The sequence below is a fragment of the Accipiter gentilis genome, chromosome W (genome assembly GCF_929443795.1).
Source record: "Accipiter gentilis chromosome W, bAccGen1.1, whole genome shotgun sequence".
NCBI lineage: Eukaryota > Metazoa > Chordata > Aves > Accipitriformes > Accipitridae > Astur > Astur gentilis.
Genome location: NC_064918.1, coordinates 2,766,681 through 2,778,660, shown reverse-complemented (window position 1 = coordinate 2,778,660; position 11,980 = coordinate 2,766,681). Strand labels below are relative to the sequence as shown.

General features: G+C 35.6%; 1 protein-coding gene across 6 annotated transcripts in view; it reads right to left on the bottom strand.

Annotated features, from left to right (window-relative positions):
- Window positions 1-1,549: 1,549 nt before the first annotated feature.
- Window positions 1,550-11,980, bottom strand: part of LOC126035264 (ceramide transfer protein-like) — a 114,290-nt gene continuing 103,859 nt past the window's right edge. For 4 of the 6 annotated variants that reach the window (XM_049793645.1, XM_049793640.1, XM_049793643.1 and 1 more), the window contains 7 exons: window positions 11,172-11,267; window positions 10,439-10,571; window positions 10,256-10,326; window positions 8,760-8,888; window positions 6,901-7,030; window positions 5,400-5,587; window positions 1,550-4,525 (listed from right to left, as the gene is read on the bottom strand). In XM_049793645.1, the coding sequence (XP_049649602.1) occupies window positions 5,409-5,587; window positions 6,901-7,030; window positions 8,760-8,888; window positions 10,256-10,326; window positions 10,439-10,571; window positions 11,172-11,267 (738 nt within the window). In that variant the 3' untranslated portion in view covers window positions 1,550-4,525; window positions 5,400-5,408. The remainder of the gene's footprint in view (window positions 4,526-5,399; window positions 5,588-6,900; window positions 7,031-8,759; window positions 8,889-10,255; window positions 10,327-10,438; window positions 10,572-11,171; window positions 11,268-11,980) is intronic. The other 2 variants (XM_049793642.1, XM_049793646.1) reach the window with 1 other exon arrangement.

The following is an 11,980-nucleotide window of genomic DNA, read 5'->3' as shown; positions in this document are numbered from 1 at the left end:
GCTTTTAAAAGGTGGTTCTTAAACACTGACCGGCACTCATGGACTCCTAAGCCATCAAAAGCAGATTCCCAGGGTAGCTCCCTGAATAGCTTAGTATGCTCCCTTGAAATCCAGGGTAGCAACTCTGCTGACCTTTTTCCTTTTTTTGTAGTTAAACAGCTCCAGAAATGCTCAACCTTTCCTTACTGGAAAGTACATATTTTTAAAACACAAGCATAATTTATGGGACCAAGAATGTGATTGTATTCTTTTTATTTCTTTTTGGGAGGATTTCTTTTTGCCAGCTAAAATAGCTGCATTCTTCAAGGGCAGGGCTTCCCTAAGGACTCTGTATTTGTTGCATTATATTACCTGAAGCCTGATGCAGCTGAGCTTAAGATAAGTTTTCTTTTTGTGCAAGTAATGCCTTCTGTCATTTCAAGCTGTTCTGTAGGGTTCAATTATATGGAACTTAGTTATTGGGCCTGAAAGTAGCTCAGGGTCGCAAGAGCATTCCAGATGCCTTTAGAAGGCCTTGAACAGAATAAACAAGAAGATAGAAAAAGAAAGATCCCAATTAGAAAAACACAGGTGCACATTCCACGATAAAGGGAACTTGGCACAAACAACCTCAATTCAGGGGCTTATCTCGACCAATTGGACTAAGACAAGTTTTGCATGCTCTAACATAGCCAATTATATCCTGTGTGTATGTGCGTGTACAGAGTGAGTATAACTAACTGTATCTTATGTTTATATGCGTGGACAGTATCGATGTAACCAATCACCGTTTATGCTTGTGCGCATGGACACCAAATGCTTGCATGCAGCAGCCAATCAAAGCTTCTAAACAACTTAAGAGAATTGTATAAGAATGATCAGCTAAGCTCAGTAAAGTGGTGACTTTAATCATCATATTGGTGTTCTATCATCCGGGCCCCGCATGGAAGAACCCTAAACCCTACACTGTTCCTCCAGTCTTGCATACTTGTAAGGTTTCTACAACTTTATTGATTACTGTATAAAAAGTAGAAATCCCTGCATAACAAATAAAGGTAGGATTGTTATTGATCCATTAGGCACCAGCTATTCCTGCTATTAAGAAAGCTTGCTCTACAGAAGCTCATCTCAGTTCTTAGAAATTCTTCATACTTTAGAAAAAACAAGTTTATCCTCTGGCACTCCTCAGTCCTGGATCTCCATTCTTCCCATGGAAATTTCCATAATGTTGTTAATTCTGTACAGAGACAAAAGCTTAAATACAACTTTGGAAGTGCTCTATATTAAGACTATACTGTACAGGAACATCTTTTAACTTGCCTCTGATATGCTAGCGAAAAATGAGCTTTTTGATATGTAAACTAGTGTGGCATTCAAGTTTTCATCTCCATAACCTCAGTAATACAAGCCAACTGCTTTCCTGTTAAATGTTTTCCATACATTATAGTATTGTATATAACTTTATACACAGTCTAAAAGTTGGTGAAAAGGTAAAATGTTTTAAATAAGTTTCTCCAAAGCAATGAAAGTTAAAAATAACTACAAACCAGGATTTTTCTTCAGAATTTTTAATACTTTTCACTTTTAAATACTGGTTTGAAATTTATGATTGTAACATGGAAGAGCCAACTTCTTTTAATTTTTTAAAACTTATCATTAGGATCGTAAAGCTATTACAGAACAGTTACACTCTATACACTCAAGGTACTCAAAAATATGATTCATGTTTTGAGTCTGTAGATGAACAGTGGCAATTCAAATACAGCATTATCTGTACAAGTTGACAAAAATACAGGTGGACAATCTGATTAGTTTAAAGAGAATCTGCACAACTTCAGACAAGCCAGCTCAGCCCAATTAAGTAAAAGGTAATTTTTTTTTTTCCGAAGTGCATCACATTTTTCACAGATAAATTTATCAAAATAAGATGTTCAGGTTCTCAGACAGGATAACAATGACCATCTCTCATCCTCATTCCCAATACAAGTTCTACCAAGTCATTTCCTTCAGATCTAGTTCAGCAACATCCAAATTCTCCAAACGGGCACAGATATTCAGAGTATGATATCTGATGGAGAAGATAGCTATGTTCTCAGCCCTTCAAATTGGTTCAGTTTATAAAAACAGCCATTCTAGTCATGAGCTGCTTCTGCAAAGACCACAGCTGTATAAATACTACAGATCCATTAACAGGAAGAAGAGAACTCAGAGTGCACAGATATGTGGCAGTGACTGGAAAGAGGGGTGGGCTCAAGAGACAGGGGAAATTTTATAAAACCATAAAAGGAAGACCCCTTCTGGAAGGAAAGACCTAATGGCTACTTGCACATGGGCAATCTGAGAGGCTGATAGAGTGCTGCCTTTTTTCTTTTTTTTTTAAAGAGGCCAATTAATACCTATTTCTCAATCTTGCAACTCCTTCTGTATTCTTTAAGAAGCCTCTTGCAACTCTGGGCAGGGCTAGCTGTAGTGAAGTACCAGTGCCTTTATCTAAAAGTAAAATATTCTTTACAAATAGTATCTGTAGTTTAATTTTATTTACAGAATAAACTGCAAAAGTACATCACATTTAGTGCAAATGCAACTAATGATATAAGATTTATATACTGCTTTGTAAACTTTCCACACCTTTGTAAAATAAAGCCATCCAATTAAATTAATAAACAGTTGTTTGCCTGTGTTCAACAATTACAAGAAATGGCAAATAAGGAGTTAAACTCCTTATATTTTGGAATTTTTTATTTTTTTTTACATTCCCATCAGTGGCTATGGTGGAATGAACCATTGCTTGGTTGACTGTAAAATGATGAAGTACATTTGAGATAAGATTTTTTTTTTATTTAACATCACTATATAAAGTATTCACCAGTGATACAGTAAACGTACAACTTTTCATCTTATTTGCCTTACTAGCATTAACATATAGGCACTTTTCTACATATTCAAATTAATGGAATAACTCTGTAATAAGGCATATTCCATGCACACCGTCAGAAAAAGGCAAATCAAATGGAAGAGTTATGGAGCATGATTACATGTGTTATGCATGATTTCATCGCTATAGAGAAGATGAACAGATAAAGTAGTTTTTTCAACACTGTGCAGATCACATTTAATCATTCACCAAATCTTCATTAAGTTACTATCTTTTATTTATTTTCAGGTACCTACCATACTATATGAAATAAGACTTTCAGTTTTCTTTAAAAAAAAAATATCTGAAACTTTTTTCTTGAGTTACACGGGTCAGTGAAACACCCAGCAGTCTCCAAAGAGTTTCCAACTACAGGACATGGATAAAAGACCTCAAAGTCAGTACCAGTCTGCCAGAGTCCTCTCTTAATGAGCATCTCCAGAATCAAAGGCAGGCAAATAACTGACAATTAAATTCTCACAGCAACTAGAGGGAACTTTCCAATAAGAACTACACATCCTTATAGCTCTGATGGGTTTTTGATCAAGAGGCAAGTATCAGTGTAACTCATTTTCTACATGAACCTCATAGCATGGCTTTATTAAGATGAGGAAAACACATGCAAGATCTGAAAATAATGTATTCTTCCTCATTCTAGGCTGGGAATGTTGTCCTATATAGTCCAAATTACTTCAATAAATATTATAGTGTACCTTCTCACAGCTTTGGGAAAGTCCCAGATATCATGCAAGAAAGCAGTCCACATATACCATGGACAGATGACTTCTAGCTTTCAGGCACCCTCTTGCCCTCTAATACAGAATCTTCCTAGAAATTTCTGGATCATGTTTAACAACAAAAATTCTGTAGCACATATTACATAACTAAAAAATACAATAGAAATATAAAGATATCTGGAAAAAAATAAAGCTTTTCACATTCTTACTCCTTCAGAGCCAAAGATCTTCATAAGAGTAAGACAACAGAAAAGGCAAAGTCATAAGGATACTGACAGCCCTCAATTATTAACTGACATTTTATGTAACAAGATAATTCATTATAGAAACAAACAGCAATGAACTATGATTATACAAAGCAAAACAAAACCTGCCAATAAGTCACCTAGGCTTTACTGAACTCCCCCCCCCCCCCAAAAAAAAACCAACACATAGATTTTTGTGCATATAAAGCACATACGGTATGCTATATGTGCATTTGTCTTTTGTGCTTTTTAGACATGCACAAAAGCTGTGCATGAGTATCTTATATGTATGTATATCTTATATGTATATGTTGACAGTGAAATTCTGCAAGTTGTTTAAAATTAAAGCAGTAACCCATGTTGGTGATTCAAAGTTGTACACGTTCTGCCTCTTCTAAAACAAGCAAATAAAATAGCCATATACATGTTATCATTACATCTATTTATAATTACACACTGATTCCGCAAGAAACTTTAGGAGAGAGCTAGTGTTAAATATTCAGCCTCATGGTGTTGCAACACTTCTTTACTTCAGTATACAAAGCCTAGAACTTCGGCCATAAAAAGACTGTAGATCCTTCGTTCCAGCATGGAGTGCTCTATGCATGATCACTTCAATGTGGAATGCTCACCCAGTCTTGTTCTGATCACTGCAGGTAAGCAAAGACAAAACTTATTTTCAGATCATGCTCTAATAGTCAAGCTATCAAATGCTACTTTGTAACAGTTATACATAATGAAGTATACGGCAAGAGTCTACACTAACAAAAATTAAGCAAAGCCTTACTTAGCACAAAGGCTTACGTCTGACAGATTCAGACATCCCCAAAAGTGATCGAGAAATTATTTTCTAATGTCACATCATCATTTAAACATTAATATAATTTTAGATTAGCCCAATGACCTATACCATTAAAATACATCCATTAACTTCAGAAAGCATCTGTAAATCCCTTTTCTTTCTTAGGCTCATCAGAAACACTAAAAATTTAAGTCACAGTCTTTTAAACACTCTAGTAATTGACACAGGTTTGTCAGAAAAGTTCCATTAATAAAAATCCTAGATCTAAACTATTCTGTCAATATAAAAGAATACTTTGACCTTCATACTATTCTATCAGATATGCAATTATAACTAGAATTTAAGATATCAAAATCTCATGAGGTTCTAGAGAAACTTCAGTATATATTCTTTTCAGAACAAGTGCCTGTGATAGCTGATAGCTGAGAGAAAAAATACTTCATCCTTTTATACTTCTACATAAATTAAACATGCATGCAAAAACTTGCAAGATGAACTAGTAAAAGTCTACAAAAACTAATGCTTGATAACTTGTGCAGCTCTTATTTTTCATGCTAATAATAAACACAAATTACATGAATGTTTTAAAAAGTATATTGCATACATATATTTAAACTAAGCACTGAATTCATGCTAAGTATAAGACATTTCTAGATTGCATACTTCTGTTTGGCTTTAAATATTTACAACAGTGAATCAAGAATAAATAAAAAAATGTATACCTGCTAATACTAGAATAAAATAGGCTTTCCTGCCGTTTTCTCTTGCACGTATGATGTAAAACGCTTTAAGAATTTTGGATATTCTCGTTTTGCCACTGCCCGTAACACTGATGCTGGTGCCCATCCTCCTGGGTTCACTAAAAGTAGACAGGGAGCCAGACATTGAAATACAGCAAATCTGCTAAAAGCTAGAAAAGAAAATTTAAGTTTGTATTCTTGCAACTCTTTCTGAAGTAACAGGAAAGAATAATCAGCAGAATATACACCCTTACAGCTTGTATTGCAGCACTTTCTACTCTTAATACTCTAATTCAGTCCAGTTCTATGATGTCACTATTTAGAAAACATTAAACATGATGTGTTGTCTTTGGGGAATGCCCAAATGAAAGATGATATTCTTTAAGTACTTCCAAGAAACAACAGAGACTCAAGTTACTTATTTCAAAGAAAACAGAAGTCAGTCTTAACTTTTCAATAACTACTGCATTTGCCTGCAGAATTGCTAGATAGCCAATGTCTTACAAATTATTTTTTAAGCACTTTAAACAAAATTTGAACTGATTCTAAAATATGCTTAAATTCACAGGTCAAGTACTTTGCTGAAAAAGCTGCCACTTCCCATATAATCACAGTTCAGAATTTGTCAATGAAAATGTATTTTTTAAATAATTGGGAAACTTCTAAACAAGAAACAAAGCAGCTTACCCCAGAGTTTAACATCATATAGTATTATTTGTACAGGATTTAATACAAGTTGCATCACTCCTATACAGCAAAGATTTACTGAACCCATTTTTCACTTTGATTCTTTAGTAAGCATTGTAATAGGTGGTCAAAAATAATAAGCAGGTGAGATACTCAAAGTGTTTTGTAGCTGCAGGAAAGGAGCTAATAGGTATGTGGTTCCAATACTATAATACACTGCTAAATACTGGGTACAGTAACAATACAGTTTGGATTTGCTAACTTTGCAGTCAATACCAAAGATTCTATCAGTTAAAAAAAATTTAAAATATGTAGACTAGATTATACAGCTTGCAAACATCCTCATACAAAATTTATTTGTCCCTCCTTAATACCGAGAGTAAGAACTGTATCTTTACTATCAGCAGCTTTTCAGCCTAACAAGATGAATAGGGGAAAAAAATTGGCAGCAATACATGAATAAAAACCCCAGACTATTACTGAAACTAAAAGCTTATGACAAGTCATCCCAGTTGCAGACATTTCTTCTGCCCACCCCCCTCCACCCCAAGGTTCTGTACTTAGGACTGAGCTATACATTACTTTAATTTATTCCTCCCAGAATGCCACACAATGAAAGATCCCATTCACTGATTGATGTAGTACATTAATTCGAGTCTTTTTGACCATGAGAACCACAAGTGTGATCCTATATATAAATTTAACAGAAAACTGCATCAACCTTTTTTTTGCCAGTATTCAGCTCCCCAGAATTAGCATATATCATGAATGTCATACTGAAAAATTTTAGACTTACCATTAGCTACATATGTAATCTTGCATAGGATATTGTCCCTGCTTATTTCCTTGTTCCCTTCTGGTGGGCTTACTAACGTCTGACAAATCATAGCAATATTTATTTTGGCACGGACACAGCGATTATTCAGCTACCAAAAAAAAAAGAAACAATTGTAAGCTTCAAACTAAGGTTATTTCAACACACTTGACTGCTAACATTTAAATTTAGTATAAAGATTAAGACACTCCAAAAGTTGTGTTTCGGGGAGTTTGCATTCTAGTACTACATGGATGTAACGTGAATGTGAATGAAATGAAAGGTACATGGTGAATAGGGAAAGAGTTAAACTGAAATGCCTGAATCTCAAGTTTCTGTTTGCTTAATACAGTGAATTATTTCAATTATTGTGATAAGTAAGGAAACATCTAAAGAATAACGCATCAGCATTTACAAATATCAGTTAGTAACTTTTCCCTTGTAAGCAGGCAATGGCATAGCAATCAGCACAGAAACACTCCAAAGGAAACAATCATTGCTATTATCTAACAGAACCAAGGCAGAACTGTGTAAGCTGGAGGTTTAACAGATTCCATATCTACAGTTATACAAGCCTATTCCCATATCTGACAATACTGAAGAGTTATTGATTTGATTCCATATGAAGTAACCTCAATTCCTTAAAATGTTTTCACATCTCCAGAAATTTTGCTTCCATTTTTCTGCAACACCTTAGATCTGCCAACTGTTGAGATAATGTAAGAAAGCTTTTGGCTCAAAATGCCTTCATCAGATCATTGTATCATCGAGTTGAAACAAACTGTATTTTTGTATACCCCCCTGTCACGACCCGTGCTGGACATACCACGGAGCGGTCCTGGTGAGTTCAGAATTCCCTCGGGCTAAGTTAAGGTGAAACGACACCAAACGATCAGTTAAACATTTTATTCATGGCAGAAGCAAACTGAACTTGGAAGGTATAACAGTAGGTGGCGAGGTTTCTCACAATAGGAATTGGCATGAAACTACCTCAGTAAACCGTGTAATCCGTGGTAACCACATATACATCAATTCAGGGAATAAGGAGAGCCCTCCCATTGAGTCACAAGGTTCAGAGTGGACCCCCTTGCTTTCTAGACTCCTTCTCAGAGAAGAGCCTAGGGGCAGCTGGATCCACTCCTAGTCCCAGACTTGGTCAACAGTTTTATGTCTTAAAGGGATGAGATGTAGGGATTGTGGAAAAGGAGAGAGAAAGAGAGAGCAAGACAGAGAGAGAAAGAGGACAAGAAAAGAGAAAGGAAGAGAGAGATTTCACCGGTTCTGGGTCCAGCGTTGGTCCAGCCAGCCTAGAGGTCCAGTCCCAGTGGGCGCGCACATGTGGGGCTTCAGTTTGTGTCCTTTTATCATCTCCTTGCCCCTCCTTTGGGGGGGGCACTTGAACTCATTAGGCTAATTAGGTGTCATGCGCAGTTTGTGCTTTCAGAACCTTCGGGAAATGGGTTGGTGGGCTTGGGGGTCGTTTGGGGAATAACTTCCCCTTCCCTGCAGACATGACCATTGTTTGATCTTTGGCCATACATGGTGAGCTGCCCTGCTCAGCATATCAGAACATGGAGCTGCGCATCCGCATCCTGCGGCATGCCGTCCCTGTCCTGTTGCTGATGTCCTATGCTGATCTGTGCTTGATCGGCTTCTCACCTGTAGTTCGTTGTTATGCAGGGTTTGCTGTTATGCAGAACTTGCCCCACCACAATGTTTGAGACATTAACTCTTTCAGTCTCTCACACCCCCACCTTACACTAGTATTGCAATACTATCACCACATAATAGAAAAATGGTATCTTAAAAGCAGAACTTGATAGAATGAAAATAACACTTACAGGAGCACTGTCATGTTCCACAGAGAAATTGCACACAATCCATGTTTCAGGATCGTTTTCACTGAATGCTGGTATCCTTCTGATGGCAGACAAATACAGCACATCCCTTTGAGAAGCTGGCCACACCCTCTGCAGAGAAACACCTGAATATAAGCTTTTCCACTTTTGCAAATTAAATACTTACTATCCTTAGATAAAGGAAAAAACCAAACAAGGCAAAACAGGTCAGTCATTTACGTTAAAAAGTTTCTTCAAGTTAGTAATTTCATGCTATTTTCAAAACTGAAACAGAACATAGGTGTACAGATGTGTATCAGGTTATATGGCTACATTTAATTTAAAAAAAATGAAAGCAAATGTTAAGGCCTTTGAAAGGTAGGGAGCCAAGCTGCAATGACTTTTTCAGTAGACAACCAGGAAGAGGCACTTCCCCTTCTGTTCTCTCAACCTCAGGTTTACATTTTAGTTAATACTTGTAAGCTATAAACTGAACTAGTGGTTAAGTATAAATAGATGCATCTACAGTTATTTATGTCTCCATAAATATGGAGAGAGAAAGAAAAAAAGAGAGCAAGAAATATTTATAACAAATATTTCAAGAAGCTACTACTTTAGTGAGACAGATATGGTAAACTGATATTATCTAAGAGAAAGTTTCAGAAGCAAAGTGTCTGATAAAGTGAAACTATACAGAAGCCATTTTCCTGACACTCAATAGGGGAAAAAAGTCTAGCTTTTACCACAACACTATACAGTTCACACAACTGCCTTATTCAAAAATCGGAGTCTGCTGTTATGGAAGTTTTAAGGTAACCACATTACTAGTAAAATTGTAAAAAAACAAAAAAAGAAAAAAAAGAAAAAAAAGAAAAAAATTGTTTTAATATTTGAGTATACTAATACTTGGAATCATGCAAGATTAAAGATGAATTTGTACACTTCATTCCCATTTTTTTTGGAACCTGTTAGGTTACAGTTATTGGGTTATAAATCAAATGAACGTTTTAGTAAAGCTACATCAGAACTGGTTGGGGTAAAAAAACATAATGAAGTTAAAAGAACAAATGTTGTACCAGCAATTATACCACCTCAGAATGCAAATGCATATGTTAACTAATTGTGGTCAACAATAGCTTGAATTATTGCAACAAAACATATGATACAGTGGTATGGGTTTCTTCCTTGTAGTCAGTGTCTATTTATTGCTTCAGTTTGCTTTAGATGACCCTTGCCTTGCTGGCAGTGATATACTTAAGAGATTAAAACCAGTCCTCATTTGTTATTACAAGCTCTATCAGACACATACACAACCAATTATGCTATCAAGCCAAGTTTGAAAAATGGACAAAGTTGCAGTTTAATAGAGAACTTGTTCTGAACTGTTATTTTGAAAAGTATTTTAAGTTGTTAAGACATTAAAGTATTTCAGAATAGATCAGAACACATATGCCCCAGACTGTCTCATTAAGGTCTGTATACAGGTGAAGTGTTATTACCTTATGCATCTGGTAAATGATGATTGCATTATCAGCTAAATTTTCTACAACATGGAAATTTTCGATTGTTGCTAAAAGAGGGGAAAAATATAATCCATCAGTAAACAAGCACAGATATTAGGTCAACGTTATAAACAATATGCTTGCTGATAAACATGCAAAACTTAAGAACTGATTCCTTACTTTCCCAGTCATTACGAACATCGACATTCCAGAAGTAGTGGCAAACTTCATGCCCTGTTACCCCTTTAACAGCATGCGTTGCTTTCAAAGGATCTAAAACTATTCCATTCTCTTCCACCTCTCTTCTGTACACCTATGGCCAAATACAAAGAAAGAAATGCAGAACAGAAATTGTCAAAACTGTTCATGTTTTCATTGTTTAAAGTTTTATCAGCTTTGATAAAAACTTACCTAGAAGACTACTAACACATGAATAATTAATTTGCCGTGTCAGTGTTCTCTGGTAACTACCAATGCAGATGTTCTTGCATGGCACTTCACATTAAAATACCAGTATTTTGACAATATCTACTCCAAAAATGATTAAGCTACCTTATTTATCACTATGCACAAGAATGCATACAAGCACAGTGGAGTAGCCGACAGTAACTTGCTACCATATAACATTTTCATATATTGAATTTACACACTATTTTGATACCAAGTTTTAAGTAGGAGAAAATGAGAAAAGAATCTGCAAAGACAAAGCTATTGCAGGAGTTGCATAAGATTTTGCATGAATAAATATATTAGAAGATGAAGCTCTTGTGGACTCCAGTCTTAACTTAAACAATGCTATTCTCAGAAGTTTTAACAGCATAACTTGCTGAGTGATAGTATTCAAAGAGAATAAAAATATCTGTCTTCACAGCATATCATCTTATATCAATTAAGCAGAAATCCAAATGCTTACCTTCATTTCTCCTTCTTCTACCACTAGCTGCCAATTGGCATCTCCTCCTACATCTTGCAAGGAATATGTCATATGGTTTTGTACCATCTCTTCCACCTTTAAAGGAAAAAATACACATTTTAAAATCATTCCTTCCATCTTCTTGGGTAGGAGACTGTACAGTATTGGAAGCCACAAGTCAATATTTCAAATCCTGTGCAGGAGCTGAACTTGGACAATAGAACCTTCTATCACAGGTTAAGAACAAGCAGATACTTCTGGCCTTCAGAAACAAAAGCCAAAATCTTGATTCAAATTCCAAGTTCATTCTTTCTGGGTACTTCCCTATCCTTCCTTTGTACCTCTAAACTGTCAAAACTCACTATTTCTACCTAAGACAGTTTTATTTCAGCATGTAGGAAATTACTTCAGGTATCTCCAAATAGAATTACAATGCATTGTAAGACTTGAAAGCCAATATTCACTGAAAAGCATTTAAAAAGCTGAAAAATGGGGTGGAGGGGGAAAGAGACAGACAAGCTCTAAAAAAGTGAATGCATATCAAAAGTCATATTGAAACAGCAGTGAAAGAAACAGTCATGAGCAAAGCATGCCTATTCTGTTTCATTGGCATCTTTGCACAGTTGCCAGCTAGAAAAACAGAACAGAAATGCTTACATTGCAAAAAATTACAATGATGCAGAGACTCCACTATTATAAAATACTCATTTAAAAATTACTTAGCTAGACAGTTGTGTGCTTTTCTTAAAGGCCAAATATTTAATTCATTTTTATCAAGCTATGTGAATATCTTTTTTTTTTTTTGGTTC